At 57.2% G+C, this 15,751-nt stretch overlaps 1 protein-coding gene across 9 annotated transcripts in view; it reads right to left on the bottom strand.

The window, feature by feature from the left end:
- Positions 1-15,751, bottom strand: part of ADCY7 (adenylate cyclase 7) — a 72,037-nt gene that overhangs the window by 21,422 nt on the left and 34,864 nt on the right. For 7 of the 9 annotated variants that reach the window (XM_064383044.1, XM_021673589.2, XM_012472237.3 and 4 more), the window contains 6 exons: positions 7,565-8,021; positions 5,684-5,887; positions 4,699-4,860; positions 3,755-3,904; positions 3,097-3,245; positions 1,765-1,876 (listed from right to left, as the gene is read on the bottom strand). In XM_064383044.1, the coding sequence (XP_064239114.1) occupies positions 1,765-1,876; positions 3,097-3,245; positions 3,755-3,904; positions 4,699-4,860; positions 5,684-5,887; positions 7,565-7,735 (948 nt within the window). In that variant the 5' untranslated portion in view covers positions 7,736-8,021. The other 2 variants (XM_021673590.2, XM_021673593.2) reach the window with 2 other exon arrangements.

Genomic DNA, 15,751 nt, shown 5'->3' with positions numbered 1-15,751 from the left:
CAGCTTGGTTACCCCTGCGACAGGGAGCTCCTCTCGAGTCCCTCCTAGGATTGAGCAGCTCTGATCATGAAAAATTCTTCCCAGTGTAAAGCCATAACTTGCCTCCCATCAAGCTCTAGAATGCTGATTTTCTGCACACAGAGTCATTGGTGCGGGGGGAGGCTATTAATAATTCTGATGGGGCCAGGCGTGATGGTGCATGGCTGTAATCCTAGCCCTTTGGGAGACTGAGGTGGGTGGATCATTTGAGCCTAGGAATTCAAGACCAGCCTGGACAACACAGCAAAACCCCATCCCCACAAAACACAAAAAAATTAGCCAGGGGTTGTGGTGCACACCTGTAGTCTCAGCTACTTGGGAGGCTGAGGTGGGAGGATGACCTGAGCCCAGGGAGGTTGAGGCTGCAGTGACCCGTGATTCTGCCACTGCACTTCACTCTAGGTGACAGAGCAAGACTCTGTCTCAAAAACAAAACAAAACAAAACTCTGATGCGTGTGGACACGGGTGTTGGTGTCGTATTTAAGCTTTCCATGTAATTCACAGGTACGGCCAGGATAGGGAGCTGCCGCCTTAAATCTTACACTTCAGTCTCTATTTAATGGCTACCACTTCCAGGAAGTCTGCCCTGACCTTCTGAGGCTGGGCTATGTGCTCCCCAGGGTTCCTGGCCCCCGCACTTCTCTTCAGAGCATATACCATGTAGGTCAAGGCCCCACCCAGGCTCAGGGCCTGGCACTCAGCCTCAGGACCATTTGGTCTGTCAATGGAGACATTCCTTGCCTGACTCCCCTTCCTGCCTGGCACCTCCCGAGCTCCTCGGCATCCCGGTCCTCGCCTCGGCCCTCACATCCTTGCACGTCTGACCTTGTGCCCTTGCCCCCTCACACCCTGTTCCATGCACACCGAGCCACATTCATCCCATGGATACACAGGGATTTCTCTCCACTCCAGGCTTTTATCTATGCAATTCCCCTTGCCAAAAACACTGTTCCCTTTCCTCCTCAGAGATTTTTTCAAGTGTCTCAAACTTTAAGGTGGGCCAGAAGCAGTGGCTCACACTGGAATCCCAGCACTTGGGAGGCCGAGGCGGAAGGATCACTTGAGGTCAGGAGTTTGAGACAAGCCTGGCCAACATGGCAAAACTCCATTGCTACAAAAATTACAAAAAGTCGGCCAGGCATGGTGGCACGTGCCTGTAATCACAGCTACGCGGGAGGCTGAGGCACGAGACTCGCTTGAGACTGGGAGGTCAAGGCTGCAGTGAGCAGTGATGGTACCCGTGCACTCCAGCGTTGGTGACAGAGCAAGACTCTGTCTCACAAAAACAAACAAAAATAAAAGTTTACTGTCCACATGATTCACCACAGAGCTTGTCAAAAGCTGCTTCTGGGTGAGGCTGGGCATTCCACAGTCATCCTCAGCTACCAGGTGAACAGAAGCTTCTGGGCTTACCAGTGAGGATGGAGCCATCTCCTCCTCCTGAGCCCGCATCTGAGCTCTGGAGCCCCAGTATATTGCCCAGTGTGCGCTGGCAGTCTCCCCACTAGCCTCACACTCTGGGGGCACAGGATCCTGGCTGCCGTGGTCACCACTCACCCCCACCTTTACCATGGGGTGCTCATATGTCTTTGCCGGCTGGATGCTAAAATTCAGCATGGCCTCCCCAACTCAATCCCAGCAGGGCACTGGACACAGGACACCCCTGGAGATGCGACGGGCAGAGGAGGGGCCTGGCTTTGCCCAGCACAGGCCGGCGGGCTCACCTTGGCGATCTGGTCGAACTTGCCAAAGAGCTCGTTCAGCACCACCACCAGTTCCTTGGGGGAGCAGTCGCTGGCCAGCCGCGTGAAGCCCACGATGTCCGCATAGAGGATGCTGGGGAAGGGGCAGGGTGGGAGGGAGTGTCAGAGCCAGGTCCCTGGATTGGGTAGCAGGAGCGCAGGGGACTGTCTGGAGCCCCAGGAGCCTGCCAGGCCTGAGCCCAATCACCCCTGCCCTTCCTCAGCCTCTATAGGAATGGGAGAGTCGCGCCCGGCCGCAAAGATTAAAGTTCCAGGGGCTTCACATTAAAGCAAAAGGGAGCAAAGCCCAGAACCTCAGGAGCCCTCGGGCCTGCCCCAGCCCCATCCCTGCAGACAGCTGAAGGGCACTTCAGCTGTCATGGAGCGTTCCTCTTGCCCATCCGATGTTCGCCATAGCACAGACTTCAGAACTCCCTGAAGAGAGGTGGCTCTGTGCTCCCTCAACACAACCTCCACGCCCAGCGCTTTACAGGCATCCAGTGCTCACACAGCCCTTGCAGAACTGCCATTCTACAGACGTGCAAACTGAAGCTCTGAGACACTGAGACTTGCTGAGAAGCCAAGAGCTGGAATCTGCACCAGATGTCCCTGCTCCAAAGTCCTGAGCTCATGGACCACGCACAGTCCAGAGAAAAGGCAGTGGGCCAGCCTTGGATATAATGCTGGCGCTACAGGCAGAGGACCCAGGGGGTCTCCCAGGACCCACATCTACACTCAACAGCACCCAGTACCCACATCTGCGCTTGATAAACTCAGGTCAGTGCATTCAAGTAAAACTCTGTGGTTCCCTGTGAATCAGCCAAGGACAGGTGTCAGAACTGGGGCACTCTTGGGCACCAAGGCAGGGGACTTTACCTCCTTCTGGGGGTCCTGTGCCCCCTTGAGAACCATCTGAAAGGACCCCTTCCTTCAAAAAGCTGTTTGCTCACACAGTTTGGCAGTTTCGGGGGCTGCTACAGCTTCCCCAACACCAATGAGTCCTAAGAGCCCTGATCTGATCCTACCTCTGTGGAAACAGGTGGGATTCTGAGGCCCAGGAAGGGTCAGTCCCAAAGGATTGACCTGGGACCACGGGTCCCTCTCCCAATTCCTATGTGGGCAGGGATCTGAGCCTCCAGATAGGGCGGGAGGCTGCCTGGAGCAGGGATGGAGGCTGCCTGGGTCTGAGCCTCCAAATAGGGTGGGAGGCTGCCTGGAGCAGGGATGGAGGCTGCCTGGGCGGGGGTCTGAGCCTCCAGATAGGGCAGTGGGCTCGGCCCCCAGTAGATACTGTCCACACAGCTCGCCGCCCACCTGACGTTCTGGTGCCGCTTGACGTAGAGGCTGTGGAAGTTGTTGTCGGGCACGCAGCGGCGGTCGCCATGCTCCTTGAGCCGCTCGATGATGGCCAGCTTCATGCCCATGGAGATGTGGGCCGGGAGCACTGACAGCAGCAGGTTCTCCTGGGGCAGGCAGGCAGGCAGACCGGAGGGTGGACCAGTGGCAGACAGGCGGGGTGGCATCAGGGCCCAGACCTGGCCTACCTGGCCCCTATCCTCCCTGCCCACCTGCCTGCTCTGCCCACAATGCCCTCATCTCTGCTCCCATCCTCTGTCAACCCAGCTGGGCTTCCACCTCCCATGTCCCCAGCAGCCCCCAGGACTCAGGCTGAGTGAGAAAGGGCCCTTTCAGCTGGGGAGGCTAAGCGATGCGTGGGCAGCCTGGAGCCATTATGGCCTTCTCTGCCACCACCTGGGGACGGCCTGCCCAGGACTGAAACCACACAGAGGAAGGCAGAGTCAAGAGTTACAGGCTCTGGTTACCCGGCTGGAGCCCAGGACTGACCGAGGTGAGAACTGCATGGGTGTCTGGCCATGCACCTCTCACACGTGGTGCCACAAGCGTCTCATGTCCAACAGAAAAAGGAAGAGGACAGGGGTGCGCAGGGTGAGGAGTGGGGGCCGCGTCCCACCTGCTGGCGCTTCTCAATGCGCAGCTTCCGGCGGATCTGGATGCACTTCACAGTGTAGGTGAAGAGGTCCCGGGACGCGTCCTGCATCTGGTTCTTGTGGAAGGCACCGGTCAGGTTCCCGCACAGGAAGATGACTGCGTTGGCCAGCAGCTGCGGGTGGGCCAGGGTGGGGTCAGATGTGGCCTGGCCCATGCCCTCCCAGGACACCAGACCCCCAGGCAGACTCGTGATGGCACTGTTCCCTTCCCATTTCCTGACCCCCAACCCACTGAGGATGGCAGTCTTCCTGGGGCAGACAGGGAAACTGAGGGGCAGACAGGGAAACTGAGGCCCAGACAGGAGTTAGTCTCCTAGTGAGTCACTAGGACGGCAAGACCAGGATGCCCGGGGAAGCAGAAGATACCACCTCACAGAGCCCAGGGCCAGAGAGGCATGAGTGCTAAGGGTATTTCCAGAGGGCACAGCGCCCAGCTGGCTGTGCAGAGGTTCAGCCTCTGCCCAGAAAGGACCCCAGGCATGGTCAGGAGGAAAACACATCTCTAAACCCCCAATAATTATGAACAAAAGGTTTACTCATTCAACACAAAGACAAAAGGCAGTGTCCTGGGAAACTCCCCCAGCCCCGTCAGGACAGGGACTGAGAGAAAACTCTGGAATGGGACTCACCCCACAACAGTGCCCCTGAACCAGAGGGGAGGGCCTGAGGTCAGGACCCTGAGGGCTGAGCCACACGGGAGCCCTAGGCCAGCACAACAAGGCTGGAGGCCAGGGCCACCCCTGGGGGCCCAGCTTTGGAGCAGACTCGGAGAGGGCCCGGCCTGGAAGCAGGCTGTCTGCAAACACGGCTCTGGGACCTATGGGTCCAACTCACCCAGAGGGGGCCCCCATCTGCCCTTAGACCCAGACCACAACCCCCTCCCCAGAGGCCTTGGCCCATCCCTCACCTGTAGCCCCACCCGGACGCTGGGCGTCGTGAAGCCTCCCATCAGAGCGCAGAGCACCAGGAGGTGGGAGGCGGTGGAGATGACCCCCACGGCCACAGCCCCCCGCATGCTGAAGGGCAGCAGTGTGTACACCACGAAGACGATGAACAGGAAGAAGGGCACCTGTGGACGCAGCCTCGTTAGCCCAGTGCCCTGACGTGCCGCCCCAGCCCTGCAGCCCCTGGAAGCCTGCACCATACCAGCACACCCAGTGAGAGTCCTCAGGGCGGCCCCTCGCCCCGTCATGTGGGCAGACATACAAGCGAACAAGAAAAGCCAGAATGTGTTTCTGGGGTGGGTCCAGCCACATGGTTCATGGTTTTCTGTGCAGATCCACTGCCTGTGGCCACCCCAGGAGGGAGGCTCCATGGTCCACGTGATCCAGGGAGCCCCCGCCTGGTGCCCTTCCCACATGGCTCTCTCTGGGCAGGAATGGTGATTACCAGGAGGCTGGGGCTCCCTCTCACCAGCCGCCTCCAGCAGTGCGGCCCCACCTGCCCTCCCGCCACCCCCATCTACCCCTCTGGGAGTGGCGCCCCCTCCCTCCCCTTTAGTCCCCATGGGTTTCCTTGGGCCTCATCCCAGCCCGCCCCAGCTACCAGAGCTGTCACAGGACCCAGGCCCATTGGTCAGAGTGTGCCACCACTTGGTGACAGTGACTGTCCAGGACTGAGCCGGTGACCCCGGCCAGGCCAGTACAGCTCAAGCCTGCAGGTAGAGCTGGTTGAGAAAGGGCCCCGCAAGTGCTGCAGCCCGACATCCAAGGGAACGTTCCCTCCTCTCAGCCCTGTCAGTGCAGAGAACTCACAGGGACAAAACCAGCCCAGGCCCATCCTAGACGCACAGCCAAGCACGTGGGGCAGGAAGAGCCCGTGGCAGCACACCAACCACGGGGGTGGGAGCTGCTGAGGATGCAGCCATCAGGGAGTCCAGAGTCCCCTGTTACCTGCTCCCACGAACAGGCCGCCTTCGTCCACGCGTCGAACACCAGCACATAGCCCAGGGCCATCAGGCAGGCCCAGGCGAGCAGCGCCAAGGCCCTGAGCCAGCGCCGCAGGAGACACTCGATGTACACCAGCACGGAGAGGGCCAAAAACACCGCCAGCACCAGGAACGCCGTGCCCAGAATGGCCTGGTGTCTGGAGGGGTCCTGGGCAGAGCAAACAGACAGAAATGCCTCAGCTTTCCCCTGGGCAGCGCCACCTCCTCCAGAAAGCCTGCTGGGCTGGCTGCATCACTTACAGCTTCATCCACACGGAGGGTGTGGCTGCACCCTCCCACACCTGGTTCCCGCTCACCTTCAGTCCTTTCTTTGTCACCTCTGCCAAGGCTGCCTCAACCACCCACTTCCTGTCTCCTCAGAAGCCCGAGCATCGCCCACAGCCCCACCCGCGATGCCATCACTTTCCATCTGCCTCTGCCTCCTCTCCGGGTTCCCACGGTGCTCTGTGCGCAGCCACAGGTGACACCATGAGCACAGGGCGGGACTCGCTCACAGGCGCAGTCTCAGAAAATCATCCAAAGGGGACACGGGCCTGGCCCTCAGTGAGTGAGCAGAGGCTGCTGAGGGATTCCAGGAAAAGGCATCCCACAGGGGAGAAGCTGGGGCAGCGGCACAGAGTGGAACGGGACGGGCACAGCATCCGGGAAGTCCGTGGGGGCAGAGGCCTGACTGTGGGGCTGGCACACAGTGGCAAGTGCCCTGTGGTTGGTAGGCACATGGATCCAGGCAGCACCAGCAGAGCAGCTACTGTCCTGGTCACTTAACACACATAAACACCCTGGAGTTTCTGAGTATTCTTCCAGATCTCTGCTAATCAAATTTACATCAGTTATAAAGAAAATGGGCTGGGCATGGTGGCTCATGCCTATAAGCCCAGCACTTTGGGAGGCTGAGGCAGGTGGATCACCTGAGATCAGGAATTTGAGATCAGCCTGGCCAACATGGAGAAACCTCATTGTTACTAAAAATACAAAAATTAGCCAGGCATGGTGGCAGGTGCCTGTAATCCCAGCTACTCTGGAGGCTGAAGCAGGAGAATCACTTGAACCCAGGAGGAGGAGGCTGCAGTGAGCCAAGATCACGCCATTCCTCTCCTGTCTGGGCAACAAGAGTGAAACTCCATCAAAAAAAAAATGCAGTTCCTCAGTCTATTCCCCATTTTTTAAATGCTCAATAGCTGAACACAGTTACTGGCTGTACCAAGGCAAGTGCCTGGGCCAGAGACGACATGAGTGGTGTCAGCCTGGAGAGCTGTGTTAGAAGGATTCTGAGGAGGCCCAGCACAGTGGCAGATGCCTGTAATTCCAGCACTTTGGGAGGCTGAGGTAGGCAGATCACCTGAGGTTGGGAGTTCAAAACCAGCCTGACCAACATGGTGAAATCCCATCTCTACTAAAAATACAAAAAATTAGCTTAGTGTGGTGGTGCATGCCTATAATCCCAGCTACTCGGGAGGCTGAGTCAGGAGAACTGCTTGAACCCAGAGGTGGTGGTTGCGGTGAGCCGAGATCACACCATTGCACTCCAGCCTGGGCAACAAGAGCAAAACTCTGAGGCCAGGTGCAGTGGCTCATGCCTGTAATCCCAGCTACTCAGGAGGCTGAGGCAGGAGAATTGCTTGAGCCCAGGAGATGGAGGTTGCAATGAGCCAAGATCGCGCCACTGCACTCCAGCCTGGGAGACAGAGTGAGACTGTCTCAAAAAAAAAAAAAAAAAAAAAAAAGACATAGCATTTTACAGAAGAGGAAACTGAGGCTAAGAGAAGATAACAGCTTGCCCAAGGTCAGGGCTGAGACATGAAGCCCAGGGGCTGCCTTTACTCACCCCGTGGCTGAAGGCGATGATAATGAGAGCCAGGCAGGCGATGACGGCCACCAGCAGGAGCATGAGCAGCAGCGGCCCGTGCTGGCTGGTGAGCCGGTACTTCTCGTAGAGCACATCTTGGTCAGGGCCCTCCTCACCCTCGTTGAGGAAGTATCGGCCCTTGGCCGGCATTCTCCACCGTCAGCAAACGTGTCCACCTGCTGCTAAGGAGGCCCCAGGGCCTGGAGGGCATCTGTCTGCCAACAGCCTCCCCCGTGGGCCTAGGCCTCTGGCCTTTCCAAGGCCAGCAAGCAGGACTGGGGAGAGGGCCCCTGGGCCTGCCGCTCCATGGCCAACGAGAGGTCTGCACAGCTCCGGCGCCAGGCCTCGCTCACTGTGCCGCTGGCATCCTCCTGTGCATCCAGACTGGGCTGACTCCACACGCGGTTACTCAGCTCTGCGGAGACCAGAACTTGACCTGATGGGCAGAGTCAGGGGAGGGCTGGCATCAGGGAGAGCGGGGCCCAGGCCTCACAGCTCCGCAAATGATTTATCCGTCTTAACCCCACCCTAACTTTTATGCCCTGTTGTCATAAAGCTGGTTCCCTGTGTCTTCTAGAACTGCACTGTCCAAGATAGTAGCCACTGGCCACATGTGGCTGTTCTCTTTTTCAAGGTAGGGTCTCACTCTGTCGCTCAGGCTGGAGTGCAGTGGCACGATCATAGCTCACTGCAGCCTCAAACTCCTAGCCTCAAGTGATTCTCCCACCTCAGCCTCTTGAGTAGCTGGGAATACAGGTGTACACCACCACACCCTAAGCTAATTTTTTTTTTTTTTTTTTTTTTAGACGGAGTTTCACTCTCATTACCCAGGGTGGAGTGCAATGGCGCAATCTCGACTCACCGCAACATCCGCCTCCTGGGTTCAGGCATCTCCTGCCTCAGCCTCCTGAGTAGCTAGGATTACAGGCACATGCCACCATGCCCAGCTAATTTTTTGTATTTTTAGTAGAGACGGGGTTTCACCATGTTGACCAGGATGGTCTCAATCTCTTGACCTCATGATCCACCCGCCTCGGCCTCCCAAAGTGCTGGGATTATAGGCGTGAGCCACCACACCCGGCCTTTTTTTAAAATTTTGTTTTGTAGTGGTAGAGTCTCCCCCTGCTGCCCAGGCTGGTTTTGAACTCCTGGGCTCAAGCAATCCTCCTGCCTCAGCCTCCCAAAGTGCTGGGATTACAGGCAAGAGCCACCATGCCCGGCCACTATTTTAAAGTAAATTCAAACTAATTTAAAATAAAGTTAGAAACTCAGTCCCTTGGTCACACTAGCCACATTTCAAATACCAGGTGTGGTGGCTCATGCCTCTAATCCCAGCACTTTGGGAGGCTGAGAAAGGTAGATTACCTGAGATCAGGAGTTCAAGACCAGCCTGACCAACATGGTGAAATCCTGTCTCCACTAAAAATACAAAAATTAGCTGGACATGGTGGCATGTGCCTGTAATCCCAGCTACTCGGGAGGCTGAGGCAGGAGTATGGCTCTAACTTGGGAGGCAGAGGTTGCAGTGAGCTGAGATTGTGCCATTGCACTCAGCCTGGGCAACAGAACAAGACTCTGTCTCAAAAAAAAAAAAAAGAAAAAGAAAAGAAATACTCAACAGCCACATGGGACTGGTGGCTGCTGTACTGGCCAGCACAGACACACAGAGCATGTGTGTTATCACAGAAACTTCTACAGGCCAGCTCTGCTCGGCACATTTCACTGTTTTGCTTTCACACAAAGGTCTCTGATCCATCTCAATTCACTCTGGGTATGGTGTGAGGTAGGGATCAAGGTTCATTTCTTTTTTCCACATGGATATTGAACTATCCCAGCAGTGTTCAGTGAACTGGCCATCCTTTCCTCACTGAATTTCAGTGGAGCCACCTCTGTCATAAATCAGGTGACCACACAGTTGAGATCTGTTTCTAGGCTGTGCTCTGTCCCCATGGTCCTGGTGCAGACACCACATTCACTTCATTTTCTAGTGAGTCTCACATCTCCAGGCCCAGAGGGTTCCAAGCTGTGATCCTGGGAGCTCTCAGATTTGGGGACATGCCTCAGGGCCCCAATGGGAAGGGAAGATGGAGGGACACAGGCTCAGGCCCCCATGCCCCTTTTCAGCCAGAGCAGCCCCTGCATCTGTTACAGTAAGCTCCACATAAAACTGCATTTTGTCTTTTCTTTCCTTTTTTTAATGGGGTTTCACTCTGTCACCCAGGCTGGAGTAAAGTGGTGCGATCATGGCCTGCTGCAGCCTCAGCCTCCCCAGAGGATTGCCTGAGCCCAGGGAGGCTGAGGCTGCAGTGGGCCATGTATTTTTTTGTAGAAATGGGGTTTCACCATGTTGCCCAGGCTGGTCTTAAACTCCTAGGCTCAAGCGATCTACCCTCCTTGGCCTCCCAAAGTGTTAAGATTACAGGCATGAGCCACTGTATCTGGCAAAGATCTTGTTTTCTTAAAAGAGTCCACTGATGCAAATTTCAGATATCTGCAAGCCTTGCTTCACAGAAAAGGAAGCTGAGTCTCAGAGAGGGACATAGAGGCCCGTTGGTGACAAAACTGTGAGCCGACCCCAGGCTTGTCATGCTCAGCCCATGTGGGCTCCTTCTTTCCCCAGCACCATTCATTCATTAGCACATTCATCTATTCCAAAAAGGCTTGTGAGTCACACCTACGCCTCCCAGCCCCTACACCTCCTGTGTGCTAGGCTGGGCTCTCTCTCCCCAGGGATCCCCATCAGTCTCCAAAGGAAGGAAAATTACCAAAAATGTGCAATCCCTCCCACAGCAATGAGGACTTGGGGACAGCTGCCATATTCCCAGCAGGAACCTGTGTGAAGGGGGTGACCCTGGACCAAGAGTCCAGGCCCCCAGTGTCCTCCAGGCCTGCCTCAGATTTGAATCAGGACATGGCCAGAGGCAGAGGGCAGGGAGGCTGTGAGACACAGAATGGCTCACGGTAGTCACAGGGCACAAATGGCCAGCCACCAGTGGAAGCTTCAAAGCACAGCTGGTCCAGCACAGGGAAGGTGGCCAGGCAAGGCCCCAGCCCCTAAAGGCAAAAAAGCAGAATATCCAATGTACCCAAGTCTAAGGGAAGCCCCCACAACCAGCGCCCACTACTATTAGATCCCTGGGGCCACCTCAATTCCAGAAGCCACCTCAGGCTCTATTTCCCCTGGAAGTTCCTATTCCATTACCACACACCAGGAACAAAATGGAAAAACCACATATTTGGGGGAGGAGGACGGGGCCATTCGTTGCAGGGCCGTGGCTCCTTTGGTGCCTGGGCAGGTGTCTACAGGCCTTGGCACCTGTTCAACACTTCGGGGGGCTCGCCCAGAGCTGTCAAAGTGTTCAAACTACAAATCTGATTTCTACATGAAATAATGATTTTTAAATGTTGGCAGCTGATTGCAAATTTTTCAGTGATTGCAGCTCACTAGTTTACAACCTCTAAATCTAAACTAACCAGTCTATATTCCACAAAAGGCATGTGTTGTGTGCTAACCATATACATCCAAACCTGTGCTGTGGGGTTTGCCAAACAAGATAAGGTCCCTACCTGAGACGCATCCAATTCGGCCTCCCCTCACCCCAAAATAGCCCTTTGCAGTAATAACAGCAGCAGCTCCTGTCACCCCAGCACCTGCACACACATTCACTCTCATCTTCACAATCAGTAAAGGTCAAGGTGGCACCACCATTTCACAGATACAGAACTGAGCCCAGAGTGGCAGAGTGATTGCCTAAGATCACACAGCTGGAGCTGGTGGGTGGATGGGCTGGGATTCAAACCCGGGTCTGCCAGCTCCCAAACCATGGCTCCACAGCCCAGGCTCCCCGCCTGACATCCCGGGAGACTGAGCCAGATGCCACAGCACACAAACAGCAACCTCGCCTGCCCCCGGCCTGAGGCCAAACACCAGTACACCAGGACAGCCAGGCTGAGAAGCTCCAAACACCAGAGGGCTGAGGCCACTCCCCACAGCTGCTCCGTCCCCCAGGCAAAGCCCCCAGACCAGAGCTGAGGCGGCCAGACACATGCATGCAAGTGCAAGTGTGAGAGTGTGTGGATACACCCACTCCAGGCACACAAAGCCAGGCTGGGCCACCACAAGGAGAGGGAGGAACCAGCTGAGAGGGTCCCAAGGGCCCGTGGGAACCCAGGCCTCGCAGACATGCCTCTCAAGGATCTCATTAGGCCACTTCCCAGGCAATGGCAGGCAGGGGCAGGTAGATAGTGGACAGCACGGGCACAAGGACTTCGGCCCATCCAGGGACCTTGGACCGCTCCTGGAACAAGCCGGGTAGCGTCAGGCCTTGGGGGAATGACCTCACTGATTACATCTCCAGATGGGCCCCAGGAACCCACCACCAGTGGCATGTCCCCAGGCCAGCTCCTCCCTAGGAGCACCGCCCCAAAGCCAGACCCAGAGGCACCCCCTGCCTGGGAAGTTTTCGAGGCCCCCTGTCCAATCATCAGTTCTTCCACCAGCCCTTGACTCAGTTGGCAACGGGGAGGGCCTCCCCACCAGGCCCTGGATGAAGGAACCCTTCTGCCTTGTCTGAGATGCATCCAATCCAGGACCCTCTGGATTGAATGACTCTGCCGTTGGCTTGCACACCTGCTTGCTAACAAATGTCCCTGCTGTTAGCTTGCACACCTCCATGACGGGCAGTTCACCACCTGTCAGGGCAGTCTCCTCCATCACTGGGTACTTTTTCTGGCCCTGAGTCCTCCCTTAGCTCAAGCCAAGTCCTGCCTCTCTATTACTCCCTAACCCACATCCCACGGGTCCTGTCTGAACTCCAAAGCCACCAAGAGCAGAGCTATGCCCTTGGGCAGGTCAAGTCCCCGCTTCCTGAGGAGCCTGCAGTCCTAGGGGTCCCTCACTTGTTCTCACCTCACGACCACCCCAGTGGTAGAGCAGGGTGAGCAGCCCCATTTTAAAGAGGAGGGGACTCCACCGTGGGGGAGGGGTCCAGATGCGGAGTGGGTGTTTCACACTTCTGCTGCGCAATGTCCCCTCTCCTGATCCTCAGTACCCTGGCTCAGGGGCCACATGACCCCGGTGTGGCCAATCAGCAAAGTCCCTCCCAAGCCCCAGTGCCACAGGCCTGGGCAGTGAGGGCTCTTTTTGGACTTCTGCTGACCCAGGGAAGGAGGCGTTCTCTTTTGTCGGTGGCCTGGCACTGCCAGCAGACACCTCAGCCACCACAAGGAGAGAGTCCGCCTGAAAATGACACCAACATGGAGAACTGGCATGAGACACGGGCCTGGCAACACCCACTACAGCCACTAGAGCCAGCTGTGCCTGAAGCTCACGCAACCTCCAGACATTTAACCACACGGGACAAGCAAGACCTGTTTCAGCTTCAGCCAGTTTGAGCTTCTGTCACTAGCAACCAAGAGTCCCAAAGTCCACGTGGGGCTTCTGGGCCCAGGTTGTTGTGTCTGGGAAGCAGCCACGGCCCCTCAACGGGTTCCGAGTCAAATGGGAGGGTCCCAGTCAGCACAGAGATGACGTGCGCCCCTGCAGACACAGCCAGTCCTCCAGAAAGGAGCTGGGCCCAGGAGGGGACGGCCCCGCTCATCCCTCCAACACACGTTCCAGGCTCCACAGCCCAGGCCCAGCCAGGCTGTGCAGCAGTGGGGGAGCCAGGCACCCAGGGCTGCGGGAAGCTAGGGGACAGGCAGGAGCTCCCACATCTCTCCAGGGGCCTCCAGAGCCTCTCCCCTTTGGGGAGGTGGGGAGCCCAGAGGCATACAAGGTGTGGGCAAACCCCGGAGGAATCAACCTCACTCCTCACAGGCAATCTCGGTGGGCTCCAGGCTCCCTAGGGCAGCCTCAGGTCCTGGGACACAGCAGTAAACAGAACCTAGGTGCTCCTGCAGGCCGAGCCGTGAGCTCTTTCAGTCTGCACACCTGCCTTGTGGCTGTGACTACTGCCCCCATTCCATGGATGTGGGAACTGAGGCATAGAGAGGTTCCGTCACTTGCCCACGGTCACGCAGCTAGCAAAAGCGAGAGCTGAAGCCGGGTGCAGTCGCTCACACCTGCAATCCCAGCACTTCGGGAGGCCAAGGTAGGAGGATCGCTTGAGCTAAGGAGTTTGAGACCAGCCTGAGCAACACAATGACACCCCGTCTCTACACAAGTTGTTTTGTTTTGTTTTGTTTTTAATTAGCCAGGCTTGGTGGCATGCACCTGTAGTCCAAGCTACTTGAGAGGGTGAGGCAAGAGAATCGCTTGAATCCAGGAAGTCAAGGCTACATTGGGCTATGATCATGCCACTGCACTCCAGCCTGGGTGACAGAGTAGGACCCTGTCTGGGGAAAAAAACAAAAAAAAAAGCTATCTGGGGTCCATATCACCCTCACGGGACTGGCATCCAGAAATCACATAATATCCCAAAATAACAATCTCTTCCCCACAAACAAGGCCCAGGACAGAACTATGACCAAGAGGTGGGGAGTGCAGGGGACTCCATCGAGTTACTTCCCTCTGCCTTGCAGGAGCAAGGTTGGACCAGTAATCTCCAGGAGGGCCGCCTCCTCCAGGAAGCCCTCTGAGCAACCCCACACATACCCTCTTATCCCTTCCCTGCAACTGAGGCAGGACTGTGGTCTCCTCACCAAATACTGGCAGGCTGGGTCCAGGTTCTCCAGCAAGAAGAGCTGCTGGAAGCGGGAGGCTAGGACTCGATACTGTTCCCGTGCTCAGGAAATCCTTCCCCAGTCCAGCTGATCGGGCAGTGTCCCCAGCACAACCACAGCCTTGTGGGGAGTATGTTCTAGAAACCCCCAGCTTTCACAGACGCAGACAGGACACCCACTTCCTCACCCGGCCAGTGCTGGCAGAAACCACAGCCTGGCTTCCTCCAGCCAAGCCTCGGCAGGCTCGGGGCTGCCTTGGGGCCCTGGTGGCCTCAAAAAAGGGAAGTGGGGGCCTTGGAGTGGGAGGAGCATGGGGGCCTGCAGGGAAGAGGCCCCACTCAGGCCTCTGGGCCCACACCCTGCCTGGGACACAATGCAGCTGCAGACAAAATCCTGCACGCTCCGTCTTGACCCCTAGGCCTGCTGGCTCTTGGCATCCCCGGTGGGCTGGGCCTCAGGCAGATTTTTCATTTGCCAAGGGAGTCTCATGTTAATGCCATCTCCCTTGGGAGACCCTGAGCTCCACGAAGCTCCCTTCAGCAGCTGCTCTGCCCAGCGCAGGCCTGACCCAAAGGGGACCCCAGGCTTCCCAGGAAACCTCCTGGGACCCAGGGATTCAGTGTTGCTGGTATTCAAGGTCCCACCCCCAAGCCCAGCCCTCCCCAGACCCTCCCTATCCCCAGAGCCTTGTGGACCCCATGCCCTGCTCTCCCAGGCACCTCCCCTAAAGAGGCCTTCCCAGTTTGTGTCCAACATCCCAGCCCCTGCTTCACCAAACTGTCGTGGGATCTGCGTGTGTGTCCTACAGCTGGTCCTGGCAAACACCTGTAATGTGAATGGCCAAGTAGGTTAGCCAGCCAGAATCCTGTGCCAGGCCCAGGGTGGGGAAGCAGGCAGAGGGATGTGGGCAAGGGAGGAGGGCACCACGGCCCAAGGATGAGGGCAGATGAAGAAAGCGCCTCCCTCAAGATTGGGAAGCCCCTGCCTCACCTGCCGCACCTGCCTTTCCCACCATGGCACACCTCTCCCAGCTAAGCTCAGCCTCTGGGAGGAGGCCTGCACCCAATCCCAGCTCTCCTACCAATGGCCTGTGAGTGGCAGTCGCCTTCACACTCTGGCCTCAGTTTCCTCATCAGTAAACTGGGCGCTGATAACCAAGTTGTCTGCACAGGTGTTGATGTCCAACAGGCCAAGCTTGCAGGACAAATGGGCAAATGGTCAAGAAGGCAGGCCCAGTGCCCAACCACGGGGTCGAGGGAGAGGCAGGTGCAGAGCAGACAGGCCCCCACCCAGGCACCCCACTGCATCTCCTGATGACAGCCTGAAAGCTGCCCAGCAGGGTTTGGCAAAGGCTGAAGTTCCCCAGTGGCATGAGCCCCCAGCCAGCCCTGCACCCCCTCCACAGCCCCTGAGCACCCCCAGGCTGGCTGGCTTCCACTCCTAGTGCACAGGCTGCTGATCAGTCTTGGGGACCAGAAACCTGCATTCCAGTCCCAGCTTAGA

This window comes from Aotus nancymaae, unplaced genomic scaffold (genome assembly GCF_030222135.1).
Source record: "Aotus nancymaae isolate 86718 unplaced genomic scaffold, 86718_ANA_hifiasm-v0.15.2.pri h1tg000030l, whole genome shotgun sequence".
In the NCBI taxonomy this organism is placed as follows: Eukaryota; Metazoa; Chordata; class Mammalia; order Primates; family Aotidae; genus Aotus; species Aotus nancymaae.
Note: the sequence above shows the minus strand (reverse complement) of the source record. Positions and strands in the feature narration are given on the sequence as shown.